Below are 14,624 nucleotides of genomic sequence, written 5' to 3'. Positions count from 1 at the left end.
GAGTTTTGTCAATACACTGAATCCTAAATACTTTTAGTAAGCAAAGTTTAGTTCTATTAATTGTGAAATATCTTTGCTAGAAAATCTGACATTTATACAAAAATGCAGACTTAACTTGATCCTTGAGGATATTTGCCAAATCACTTACTACACATACACAGAAGCATCCTGTCTTTTTTAAATCAATTTAATCTACAATTTGGGTGTTCCTTTTGCTAGTACAACACTGATGGTATTTGGCTTGTTTCTTAATAAACAATCACTTTAGAGAAAACAAAAATAGTTGCCAATAAATGTGGCCTTTATTTACCTTTCCATAGTTAATTTTCATTTGGGAGAAGCAATAAACAAAGCAACCACCTCTCTGCAAATATTACTACAGATTCGGATTTCAACTTTTGCATGGCTGTTCCTCTGTCCAGTTAAAGCAATCACAAGCCACTTCACATCTTCAGAGTTTGGCTTTCTATAATGTTTAGTGGGATAAAATAACCACTCTTCGCTCTCCACTCCCCCATGGAGAGAAAAATTAAAACTATAATATAAGCTCTTTGAGAGAAAATATAAAGAGCATGCTGTTTTTAAGTAAACTTCTTCCACAAGTTTAGGGCATGGCTGACAACTGAATCTATAAAGGAGACTAAACTTAATCATCTCAAAGAAAGAACTTTGCATCCTGCTCCCAACTACAAATTGATCATACAAAAGAGACAGAAAGAAGCTATGTAATGGTTTAACTTCCTACATGCATCTAAGAAGCCTTCCTAAAGTATCTTGTTAAGTAAATCCCAGGAGTGATGAGACTGAAAATGTTCCTCAGTATTTACATTCATCACGGGAGACCGGCCAGCCCTTAGAGATGACATGCACGCATCTATCAGGCAGCATCCGGTCATCTCCACTGCTTGGCCACTTACACATGAAACCTGGCTTCAGATAGCAATTTAGTCGTCAAGGTGTTGCCCATATCTTCTCTTTTGACATTAGAATGACATCCTACATAAAATATTTAGATGCGCATTTGGTCAGCTCAAAAATATTATACTCTCAGGTACAATATAAGACACTCAAAACACCTCAAAAGTTTTTTATTCCCACATATAAGAAAAAAAATCCTTCCCAATATTGATTTTAATATGCAACTCTTCCTATTAATCTGATTTAAGAAATTAGGAGTTTGGCACCTTAAAATTACTAAGAACAAAAAAATTATTCAACATAGATGGCTTTTAAATGTGTTGCTTTTAGTCTGCTGAGACAGGTCCATATAGATTCATCAGTTTACAAACATACCCAATGTACACTTTAGTCAATTTATTATCATCCAATTTTAATGAACAGCACGTGGCTATAATTTCATTTGACAGTATATGTTTTTGCAATAAATTGCTGCAAGTACCTTCAGGGCCCACAGGTAACTACTATGTAATTCCTAAAATGTTAATTTGTACATAATGGCTTGACAGCAAATAGAAAGGAAAGAACACATGGTACATACTTAAAAAGCTTTTTGAACAGAAAACCTGGCACTTTAAAACCTTCGTCAAATTCAGCATCGCTTTCCTCAGAATCGTCCTCCAGCTTCAGACGTTTCTCTTTGTCCTGCAGTCTCAGTTTATTCCATCTCCTACCATAAAAATAAAAATCGTATTTCCATTATTTTGATCACAAGATAGATTTAAAAAGATAGCTCCTGATAATGTACAAGAAAAAACAGGCAAATTAAAATGGTCTCTTAGGTTAATGCTGCCATTATTACCCAAAACACGGACATTCAAAGAGGAAAAACAATTCTCTTCTCCGGCCATCTCAACTCATTTCTTCTGTAAATTATTACAGCTGCTCTAGAAATATTTCTTTAAGGTCTCATTTCATTATCAAAACTACTTTCTCCTCTTCTGGCATACCCTAAGGGAAAATTTCTCTGCTAGTTCGTAATACATGAAATTAGTTCTAGAAAAGATTCAGTAAAAATTTCAATATAATTGAGTGTCTTCACAACAGCAATACTATATAACAAAAAATAGATTTTATTTATAATTACTGTTTCTGTGCTAAAGATATGATAATCACAGCATAAAACAACAAAGTACCTTAAACATAAAGCAAATTTTGGGTCAAAAATCACTGAATCAAGTTCACATTACTGATTACTTAACTGGGGGAAGAGGCATCAGCAATATATAAGCACTGATAGTGCTACCACTCAAAAAAATGTGTTCACTGAATAAAATCTAAGTTACAAATTTAGTAATATACTTTCAGATATAAAATAAGGCAAACACTTATATTTCAGAAGGAAATATATTTCATCTAAATATCTGAAAGTCTTAGCAACACACCAAGGTTGTGGAGAAGGTGCACCCATTTAACGAGACTAATTTTGCATTTATATAACTATAAAGGACCCTAGTTGTCATGAGTGGGGGAAAAAAGCCTCAAATTCTATTCACTTTCAAAATAAAAAGATGACTTTTTTCATTTGGCATGGTGCAACTGATGCTCTGAATTTCAAAAAATGGTGGAAATGGAATAAAACAATAATACAGAGAAATGCTTTCAAACTACAATTAAAAAAAAAACTCACAGGAAGTAAGAGCGGCAACACATATACAGCATTTATCTGCCACTGACTATGCAAGAGTAAGAGAGAATGTCTGAGGCAAGGCAAGAGAAAATGAAAGGGTAATGCTACACATGCTGCCTGGTCAGAGGTATGGTGTGTTGTCCATTACAAAACCAGCACAGAGCCCAATGCTAGTATCTGAGTAGCTGCTGGTGGGCCTTAAAGCACATCCTCTGATAAACTCTTGCCTTGTTGAAAATTTCAACTCTTCAAGGTAACAAAAGGAAGGGCTAGCTAAAATTTACTTGTGATCAATAAGAACTGGTGATCTGAAATTGCACTGCACGGTAGTAAAGGACCTATAAATAAGATCAATGAAGCACTGTTGGTCATTTCCAGAGAAGAACAGCAAATGGAAGAGGCAGTATATGGCTAAGTCAAGGAAATAGCTATCATCTGACAATAGTTTAATAAGTGATACTCTTTTTATAGAAAAATGTAATGTCCTTTTTGTGCTTAACTTCTAAAGGCAATCTCTTCTTCTCCACTGGTATTTTTCTTCCTTAAAAATTATCACCGTGCAATGGACAAAATGAAGTATCTCTAGGTGGCTATGAGTCTTCTGGGATTCATGTTATTTACAAATTTAGTTAAATGCAATGGTGTACAACAACCGTTCTTGACAGGGAGCAATTCTGTCCCTTCAACCCCACCCTGGGGTAATCTGACAATGCCTAGAGATATTCTTGGTTGTTACAACTGTGGAAGGAGTCAGGAGGATATACTACTACTGGCATCTTCCATGTGAGTCCAGGTATGCTGCTAAACATCCTACAGCACACAGGACAGCCCCCAAACCCCCCAGTAAAAAGTTATCAAGTCTCAAATGTCAATAATGTCAAAGCCAAGAAGCCCTGGCATATAGGTATCCCTTACTATCAAAACTTAGAAACTAAACAGATATACTTTCCTGATACACATATCTGAATTCTTGTTTCTCACTCTGTAATTCAGCAATCAAGCAGTTTACATAATGAGAGAGTCCTCAGTATCAAAACTATGAACTCAGAGCCAAACTTCTGCATAACAAAGGATATTTGTATTTAGTAAACTTGTGGATAACATAAACGCTGGAAGAATCACAGCCACTTAAACATACTTCACTTTGCAATTTCTCCAAGATAATTTTACGGAAGGAGAAATAAAAACACCAGAATATATTGCCTTTAGAAGTCTGGCACAATAAGGTCATTAAATATTTTACATACAGGGTATCACTTTTTAAACTTCATTGATATATGACGACCATTTCCTTAGACTTAGCCAGTCGATCTTTGTGGCTGTTAAATTTCCCACCACATCACTCTGCATCGAAAAGATTCAGCTTCCTCCTCCTCCCTCCCTCCTAAAATATATAGGCATCTTGTCACCACAGAACTCAGCACCTAGGAAACCACATAAGCCACTACAGAAATGATTGTATTCTAGTGCCTTCCGCTTCATAAAGAAAGATGAAAAGGGCCAAACATTTATTCAGTTTGGCTAAAGGATGACTAAAAGTGGTGGGGAAAATCATTATTGCCTACAAGTATTTGTATCATTGTGAAGACAAATCGCCCCAGTAGAATTATACACATATTAAAGACAGAAAATACCACGGTTATAAAACCATACGTATACAGAGAGGCGAAGAGATTCTTCTGTTACATAAGCAATACTTCCTCATGTGACTTATCTCCAAAATAGACCTGACCATCTGATAAGGGTCCACTGAAGCAGCACAGCTGAAGGTGGGGCCGACAAGTACACCATAGCACACTAGGGAAAGGGGGAGAACCAAGTTCATCCACACATACACAGAAACATGTCTTCCCCATCCCAGATGCTGCCAAGAGACTTTAAGGTGCTCTCTTTAACATGTCTAACCAGCCTGTCCTGTAGTCTGGCAGGCTGAGCAGTCTGTCTGGCCAGCAGATGTAAAGGATTCTGTTTACGAACACACTGGGTTTGACATACGCAGAAGCGCAGGCACAGGCACAAAAGTCTGAGCTCATACTGGCTGTAGTCAAATCCTGGTGCCATTTACTAGCTCATGAACCCTCAGCAAGTAACTTAACTTCGTCCGCATCTAACTTTCCTCCACTGTGAGATGGGGAGAACGGCAGCACCTACTTCACTGGGTTCTGGGAAGGATTAAATAAGGTGTCACATACAAAGCACCTTAGCACAGAACCTAGATTAGGAAGTGCTTAATAAACTGATATAGTATTATATATAACCACATACATTTTCTGAAATCCTCACGACAACCCTGCAGCAGATACTATTATTATGTTCACTGAAAGAAGAAACAGGTTACATATGTGGCCCAATACAATGTGCATATTGCAATGTACCCTGACTGTTTAACAGAACTATCTGAACATGTATACCTGAACAGAAACTGTGATAGCTCATCAAATGGATGCTCAGTAAATTATTACGAATAATGTGTTCACCACAGGAGTAAAGACACCTAGTCTTCAGATGGTACCTGTTGGAATATCTCAATTTAAAAATTCTGTCACAAATTTGTAAATAGTAAACCGCCATTAGGTATGGCAGTCTTTTACGTGATAGTAACAAAAATAGACACAGATTGACTTAAAATTGGTAGGCAGTGCGTAAGAATTAAGATCTGGGCCAAGTAAGCTGAAATCTTAAAAATTAGAAATGACCTCAAAATGTCTAAATTCTGTTATTTCAATAAGTAGACCAGTTAACTGAGAAAAAGCAGAAGGGAGCAGTAAATAGTCCAATATTTACCCTTTTAGAAAACAAATAACTTTTTCATGTTCTCTATTCTCTCATTTTAAAAAATCCACACACGTAATAGTCACAGCTGCAGCCACATAAAACGAAGTGGTGGGCATGGTGTTCACTGGCTGTGTTTCTGGCTCCTCACAGAACTGCCAGATTCAGCCTGCTGTCAACTCCACTGGCAGCCAATTACAAGAGAAGCTGGGAACAAACATAAACCTAAAATTCCAGTCAGATGCAGACAGAGAAAACACTCCCTGGTTTCCCTACATTCATGCAGGAATGAGAATCTGGCCCAGGCTGTGGGGCCTGGGGCTGAGACTGCAATAATCATCTGTCAGAAGCAACTCAGACCCAGCACAACCAGTTGAACGACACTAGGAACAATGCTTCCTCCAGTTGTAACCTATTAGGGTGCCTTGTCAATGGAACCCTGAAAGCTAGTTGCTGTCATTTAATATATTTTAGAAGAATTTTCAGCACTCCGAGGATGTTCAAAATAAGTAAGTGGAAAGACACAGCTAGCTACCACTGTGCCATACCATGTATGCAGCCTCCTCATCTCTGTGCACCTGCATTCCTGTACTGTCCCCAAATCCTTCCCCTAACACACATATCCACACAGTCAGCAGACCTTTCATACCCTCACTCACGCAGCACCTCCACTCACAGAAACCTCCCATGACCAGCCAGATTTAGGCGTCCTCTCTTCTAAGGGCCCTCCCAATCCCGTGACATCTTGGACACACCTGGGAACTCTACTACAGTGCCCATCAAATATAGCATACTGTGAAATCCATACCAGTGTCCTCCACTGGACTGGAAGCCACCTGGGGACAGACACTGTCCTAGCCATTTTTATAGCACTAGAGACTGGTATAATGCCTCCTCATGGCAGACAGTAAGTGCTGAATGAATGAATGAAGTTCATAATTGGGTTAGGGAAACGGAAGATACAGACAGAGAAGCATGGCTTGAAAATGGTCAAAAGGGGGTCATCCAGAAATAGGTTCTGGAAACTTTCTGTTCTATCTCATTTAGAGCCTACCTCTTGCTGCATTTCCTACTCCTTCTACCCGTATGACTTTAAAGCACTGCTCCTAGCTCTGTCCACTGGATAAAAATGGTTAAGGTTCGTTACAAAAAAATGACCCACAATGAGGGTGGCTGTAACATCAGATAAGTTCTTTATTTAGAATCTTATAACAAAAAAGAGATAAGGAGAAGGAAAGCTCATTATTTTGAACAATAAAAAGGTAAATAAATAAAATAAAAATTGTGTGATTTAAGTCTGAGCTCCATTTTTTGGGTTCATCACCAGCAGGTGACAGTAAGGAGCCCGGTTTCTGCATGCCGGCTGACAGGAAGAACCAGGAGCCCTGAGTTTGGTCCCAAGCTTCCCCAGGACCAGGAGGGAAAGGCTGGGCAAAAGAAGTATCTTCTTATGAAAGAATTCTTATGACGGGAAAAAAGTCTAGCCTTAAACTGTCTTTACATTACTAGGAAGGAAACAGTGTTTTTGATGTTCCTACTTTCATTTGTTTCTTTAATATATACATGTAAAAGTCACAGCTGCACCCAAATAAAACAAAGTAAGTATGTTGTTCATCTTATTTTTTTCTTTTTCTTTTTTTTTTGAGACAAAGTCTCACTCTGTCACCTCAGCCGGAGGGCACTGGCGTGATCTCAGCTCACTGCAACTCCCACTTTCCAGATTCAAGCAATCCTTGTGCCTCAGCCTCCAGAGTAGCTAGGACTACAGGCGTGCACCACCATGTCCGGCTGATTTTTGTATTTTTTGGTGTAGATGGGGTTTTGCCATGTCGGCCAAGCTGGTCTCAAACTGACCTCAAGTGATCTGCCTGCCTTGCCTTCCAAAGTGCTAGGATTACAGGTGTTAGCCAACATTCCCGACCCATCAAGGCATTTTCTAACTCCTAAAGCCCCTGTCAGGCTCCAGTGGTGGCCACTAGAGGAGAACCCAGCAACAGACACAGATTTAAGATAACCACAGATAAGTGAAAACAATGTAGGCAAAAGAGGTGCATTACAGGCCTTTAACTAGTAAGGGGAGGCCTGAACTTTAGAAAACATAATGTAACATTATTGAATCTGCCTCCTCCACCACAAAATGAGCCAAATAATGACTTTTTATGAGGACTAAATGAAATAATGTATGTACATTATACTTTTGAAACTACATAGGCCGGGCGCGGTGGCTCAAGCCTGTAATCCCAGCACTTTGGGAGGCCGAGGCGGGTGGATCACGAGGTCAGGAGATCGAGACTATCCTGGCTAACATGGTGAAACCCCGTCTCTACTAAAAATACAAAAAACTAGCCGGGTGTGGTGGCGGGTGCCTGTAGTCTCAGTTACTTGGGAGGCTGAGGTGGGAGAATGGCGTGAACCCGGGAGGCGGAGCTTGCAGTGAGCCGAGATCACGCCACTGCACTCCAGCCTGGGAGCACAGCGAGACTCCGTCTCAAAAAAAAAAAAAAAAAAAAGAAACTACATAAATTTCAGATGCTATAACAGTTGGCAGATTACACAAAAAGATTGAGAAATTTTAATTAATTGCAGGTTAAACGGGAATAAAAAATAGCAAATGTCAAAACACCTATTGCAATCTTAGGCCAGCAGGAGCTCAGTTCAACCCCCAAGCACAGAAGACTGTCATGCCAGTTCACTCCATACTGGTCAGTCAAGATCGGCAGGACATTCCAGTCAGGACATCCTATCATCCGGGACAGCAAGGAGGCTGGAAATCAAGCCAAAAGAGAAGACACAGAAGAGGTACAAGAGAAGGATCTGGTACATCTACCTCAGAATACAACTGTGAGAAACCACACCGCAATCTTGACCTACCTACACTTAGAACCAAGGGGCATGTTGCTCGGTTTGTCCCCTAGACAGATGTCTGGTGCCCCCTAGTGTGTTCAAAGGAGAAATAATTATATTTCTTCCCAATATTGATACCGTACTTATATTTTTATAGACATTTTATCATTAAGTGGGCCTTAAGCTTATTTTTAAAAATGTATAAAAGGTACCAAAAGCATAACATCAATAAAACAAAATTTGTAACAGCTAACGATTTTGCTATGCTTATGACAGGTTGAACAGTCCTTATCCAAAATGCTTGGGACAAGAAGTGTTTTGGATTTTGGAATATTTGTGTGTATACACAATGAGATATGTTGGGATGGGACCCAAGACTAAACATGAATTCATTTATGTTTCATATTCATTATGTTTCATAACTTATACACACAGACTGAAGGTAATGTTATACAATATTTTCTGCATGAAACAAAGTTTTGACTGTGTTTTGACTGAGACCCAACATATGAGGTCAAATACGGAATTTTCCACTTGTGGCATCAGGTTGCTAAAACATTTTCAGATTTTGGATTTTCAGACCAGGGATGTCAACCTGTGGTATCAATTGTTAAACTGCCTTTACTTGTGAAAGATCACATTTTCATATCAATATTTATACACCCTCCTTCATGGTTCTCACAGACCCTCATTTCAAGCATCTTACTGCCTTGGTGGAATCTCTGTCATAACTTTTAGCTAGTGGGCGTGTAACAAGAATAGCTAATATCTACTGAGTGCCTGATGTATGCCAAGTATCTTACACATATCATCACCCATGAAGAAGGTACTGCTGTGATCCCCATCTTACCCCATCTTGTGAGTGGACACACAAGACCTCAGAGCTACTCGGCAAGGCTCTGGCACTCACTCCATGGCCCGTGGTGTCTAACCCGTATGCTATTTACTGCCTCCTTAAGGAAAGTCAGCTAGCTCTGGACAAGTTTTGTTTTGAGATTACATATATACCCATACATACATATTTTTTAATTGGGTCAGAAAACAAATAGTAATTATGACTGACAGTGATACTGGGCACTGGGCACTATTTTAAGTATTTCACATTTATTAATTCATTTAATCTTTATAACTTAATAAGGAAGATACTGTATGTATGAGTCCATTTTCACACTGCTATAAAGAAATACCCGAGACTGGGTAATTTATAAGGGAAAGAGGTTTAATTGACTCACAATTCGGCATGGCTAGGGAGGCCTCAGGAAACGTACAATCATGGTGGAAGGTGAAGGGCACCTTCTTCACAAGGTGGCAGGAGGAAGTGAGTGCAAGCACAGGAAAAACTTCCACTTTTAAAACCATAAGCTCTCATGAAAACTAACTGTCGTGAGAACAGCATGGGGGAAACTGCCCCCATTATCCAGTCACTTCCCATCAGGTTCCTCCCTTGACACATGCATTACAATTCAAGATGAGATTTGGGTGGGGACAGAAAGCCAAACCATATCAATACTATTGTTATTGTTATTCTCTCTTTTTTCTTTTTTTTTTTTTAACAGTCAAAGCAGACAGGGAGAAAGAAAGGAAGCTGTCCAAGATTACCAATGAGTTAAGGAAAAGATTCAAACCCAGATAATCAGGTTCTAGAGTCTATATTTCTATCTGTTACATAATACTGTCTTCAAAAAGTATTTTCCAAACTCCCTACTACCACTGCTTTTCTCACAGTGCCAGCAGAAGGGTCCTCTTTAACTGCCACAGAACAAAAGCAATTGCACAAGAACAAACCAAATTCTAAAACTTCAAACCGTATGTTGTCTTTAAAAAACATCAGGACTAAGGTTTAAAGAAGGAAAAGACTGCCTTCATTTTTGTACAATAACAAGATTCCTTCTCCACCTTAATACTGTGCAAGGTAAGTCAAAACTCACTTTTCACTACACCCCTGCAAACTTTTCCAAGTAACAGTAAAATCAGTGTAGCAGTTCTTCGAACTATACATAATCTAGGCTGAACAATCATGTAATATACATTTTATACTAAACAAATCAATGTACACAACTGCCCATACCAACACACAAAAAGGACAGAATACACATTAATGGGAATTGTCAAATATTAGTAGCCCAAGATCATATTAATAAAACAAACATGCCGTCTCCAAAACTTCAAGGAAGTCACCTACCGTGGTGCTCAAATTTCAAAACAGACCTTATTGCTCTACTGTAATATTTTTATGTTGCAAGGGTCACTGTACACAGAGCAGTTTAAATCTGCACTGTCTGTAAGGAAAAAGCTGTGTATCACACAGTTAAATCATTCTTAATAGAGTGACATTTCAACCTCAGGATCATTCTCTATTTATTGCAATATCCATTTAAGAAATTCAACAACAGAGGCACAATGAGTACAATTTGATTTTTAAAAATATATTCAGGCACCAAGCTGGGTATTTAATATAGTTTGCATTCTGTAGTATGATAGGCTTTCTATTTCAGACAGCTAAGAATCCCTTACAGATTAGTCTAATTTGCTAAATTGAGATACTTGGTGTTTTACTTTTCTTATCTGCCTTTTTATGGTCTATCTGGGTAAACTTAATTGGCACATCTGAGCAAATGAAATACCCTCAGTTAGGAGTGCAGATCTCATGGAGTAAATTAAGACTGATGCAGACAATTATGCCCAGAGCCAAAAATGAAAGGTATGTAGAGCAGGAAGCAAAATTAGTCTTCATTTGTGTCTCAGCTTTGTTATTTAAAAGAAGCCAATATGCTCTCTAAGAAAACATCTTTAACCCATTTATGTCTAAGGTTACAATTTTTTGAATTTTTGCTTAAATTCATATATGTTACCTAGAAAAATTCAAGGAACAAAAATCTGAAGATAAAAAAAATTTATTATGTTCCATTGTTATGTGACGTTCCAAAATTGGAACACTAGGCAAAACCACTGTATATAATGTATAAAATTATGTTTCTTGTCTCAGGAGGTGGTGACACCTGCTATTCAGTGTGATATTCAACGGAACACTTCACATGTAAGGCAACATCACATTTTTCACATCGAAAAGTGGTGTTCTTATGACATTCAGCGCACCGCGTTTGCTTTCCCTGTTTGACTATCACATGATTTATGCCATCATAACGGGAGTCAATGTTACGCTTCTGAGGTCTTCCTTTTTGGCCAGGTTCTGGAGGATGACCATGGGTCTCCAGATAATGGCATACCACACGTCGACGAAACTCCAGAAAATCCACTGGTTTCTCATCATATGTTTTATGCAATTGCCAAGCATTTTGTAAGACCAATTCGAAACAGAACAAAAGAGGGCTTGAATACCATTTCTTTCCACGGATTGAGGCCCGATACTTATCAATGTTTTCATCAGCTCTGTCTACGCCTCCCATGAATTGGTTATACACTTTGATCATGTTTGGCTGCTGAACTTGGATCTTCTTTTTCAATTTCTGGGAATAACGACTGACAAGACACAGGGGATGGATACCAGCACCAGATGAGGCAACAGTGACAACACTGTTATCATTCCATCTGCAGACAATATTGCCTTTGCCATCAATTCGATAATCAAATGTGCCTCTTTCTTTTTTCTTTAAAGCTACATCTGATTCCAATGGAACTTTGTCAATGTGATCCTTTCTCACTGTACCTGTTGCCTGATGTCCCATTGAACTGAGCTTATCAAGAAGTGCAATACTGGTGAAAAAGTTATTGAATACAAAATGGTATTGTCCAGGGTGTGCCTCTGTAAGTGCCTCACTAAACTGAAGGACAAGTGACGCACCAACACCATACTCCTCATGTTTAGTATTTGGGTTTTTACCCTGATACGGCTGAAACCAGCAAATGTAGCCCAGACAGGTGGCACCACACCAAAACTTATAGCCAAACCGAATGGGCTTTCCCCGAATAAACTGTTTGCACCCATGACGACCAAAATAAGGAACCATGAATTCATCAAAGCTGAAATATGTTTCATTTGGAACAAATTTCATGCATCTCTCATTGAGTTTGCTTATGAGAGGTCGCAATTTGGAAAATTTGTCCACTGGATCCAAATCTGCATTGTCAGCAACATGCAAATTAGAAAATATAGTTTCAAATCGGTCACGTCTCATGGCAGCACTAACCAGTACATTATGCACATCCGTTCTTTGTTCCCAAAACATACGCCTTCTAGGAACTGAAACATAACCACTCAGAAAAATAATTCCCAGAAAACATTTGAATTCAGAGCTAGTCAAGCCAAGATGTACACCTTTACTGTCAGCATATAAGTTGGAGTACTTGACAATGAGTTCAATGACCTCGTCATCAAGAAAAAGTTCAAGAATTTCTGTGGGAGTTCTCATTTCGGTGAAGAAATGGTTTGGTGATGCTGTAACTCTACCTGCTACGGGTTGTACAGTTAGGTCGGCTTTTTTCCATTTGCAAACAATTTTTGTCATTTTCCTCCTCCTTGATGGTGGAGGTTGCTGCACAGTAGACGTAGATGGAACTTCGTCAGGAGAGTCATCTTTAGGTGCGTATGAGGGATCATCTGAGTCAGACTCAGTATCAGAGCCATCTTGAATAAGATACGCAGCTGTGTGCAACAAAGAACCTGGCAGATTTTTTATTGTTCCACCTTCTTCATCTCCTGATTCCTCATCAGAAACAGGTGCTGTAGCATTTTCAGGTGGTTGTATCACTATAGCACTTGCTTCTATGCTGTCATCTGTCTCTAAAAGGTCAGTTATTTCATGTAAACTTAGTGTTCGAGGCATCTTGGGACTAAAACGGAAAAAAGGTATTATTAGTCCTAGTGGTAGTGGTTTTGCCTAGTGTTCCAAAAATGGAACATGAAAAATGTCAAACCCATAACTAATGCAACAATAATACTTTCTGTATTTTCTTTTTACTGCACAATAGCATAACTAATAGAGAAGTTACTCTTTTAAAATTACTAGTATAGAATGTAGTGCAATAAAGTTATATGTACCTGTCTTTGGATACTTCCTCAAAAATGTTTCTGAAAACTCACATCACTTTTGACAAGCTCCCAGCATGCCAGTATCTGTAGCAGTAACTAACTCTGTGCACCACGTGATAACATGCACCCTCAGGAGGCAGACGTGTGAAAAATCAGACCTTGGCAATGACATTGAGCAGTAGGGTATAAATAACTCCCACATGCTTAGCGTTCCAATAATGGAACACTAGGCATAAATAGGTTTTAAGAGTGTAACTTTTTCTTTCAACTTATAGATTCCTAAAAAAAAAAAAACATGGGCATCGTTCTTTCTTTTTTTTTTTCCTCCCAGGCTCAAGTGATCCACCCGCCTCAGTCTCACGGGTAGCTGGGACTACAGGCGCACACCACCACACCCAGGTAACTTTTTCTACTTTTTGTAGAGGTGGGGTTTCACCATGTTGCCCAGGCTGGTCTCGAACTCTTGAGCTCAAGCAATCCTCCTGCCTTGGCCTCCAAAAGTCATGGGTTTACTGGTATGAGCCATTGTGCCCGGCCAGGCTTATTTCTTGAGAAAAATGAACTCTCAGAGAAGTTAAGAACATTCTTAAAATCATTATATTTAGGTTTCTGGGTAAAATCTCAAACTTTTACTAAATTCAGATTTTGGGAGAGTTTTTTCTCTTTGAGTTTTAAAAAAAAAAAGGCACGTTCAAATCAACCTCCATATTGTCAGCTGGCCTTTGCTGAAGCACAGCCTAAAATTGCTAAATCCTCATCGGGTACAAACCAGGATCCAAATTAAGGACAGACAGGACAATCCCAGTGCAAACAGGTGCTAGACAGAAGGAAGAGGTTCCCGGAAGACGATAAAATGGAAACAGGCTGGGAGGGTGGTGGTTCTCAGGGCACTGCCTTCAGAAGCATTTCAAGATAGGAATGGGACAATGGGGTGGAGTTGGCCCCCATCAAGTGAAGGGAGAAACCAGGCACTGAAGCAATGCTTGTCCGAGTCTGCTGCAGCAAAGCAAGCTGTGAGATCACTCTCATGTGTCCCAAACCACCTTCAGACCCCTTCTCCTTCTCCAAGCCCTTCCACTGACTGCTACCTTGAGCAAATGACTTCATCTCTCTGGGCTCAAAGTCCTATCTCCTGGGTAGCTGTAAGGATTAAACAAATTAACCTATATAACAAGAAGAACCACAGGAACCACTAAGAGGTACACATTCAAACATGTCAGCCATCATTGTTCTTGTGCACCACCCCTACCCCTGCCCCCACCCCCACTTAATGCCACCCGTGCTCAGGCCCTCAAGGCCTCAACGTTCCAAATCCACAAGACTCTCTTCATAACAGTCATCCTACTTGGCTTGACCCCTCAGCATCTGAAATGCTGAGAGCTACCTCCTCAGAACAGTGGATGTGCACAACCCAACCCTCCCAAGCCAGGA

The 14,624-nt window shown here is 39.4% G+C and overlaps 1 protein-coding gene across 2 annotated transcripts in view; it reads right to left on the bottom strand.

The window, feature by feature from the left end:
• ERCC6 (ERCC excision repair 6, chromatin remodeling factor) overlaps nt 1-14,624 on the bottom strand; it is an 80,642-nt gene that overhangs the window by 45,961 nt on the left and 20,057 nt on the right. The window contains exon 6 of one of the 2 annotated variants that reach the window (XM_025397858.1): nt 1,499-1,627. In XM_025397858.1, the coding sequence (XP_025253643.1) occupies nt 1,499-1,627 (129 nt within the window). Of the gene's footprint in view, nt 1-1,498; nt 1,628-10,987; nt 12,995-14,624 lie in introns of those variants that run through there. The other variant, XM_025397859.1, reaches the window with a different exon arrangement.

Source organism: Theropithecus gelada, chromosome 9 (assembly GCF_003255815.1).
Source record: "Theropithecus gelada isolate Dixy chromosome 9, Tgel_1.0, whole genome shotgun sequence".
Lineage (NCBI taxonomy): Eukaryota > Metazoa > Chordata > Mammalia > Primates > Cercopithecidae > Theropithecus > Theropithecus gelada.
The sequence above is the reverse complement of the archived record's forward strand: the minus strand, read 5'-3'. Positions and strand labels throughout refer to the sequence as shown.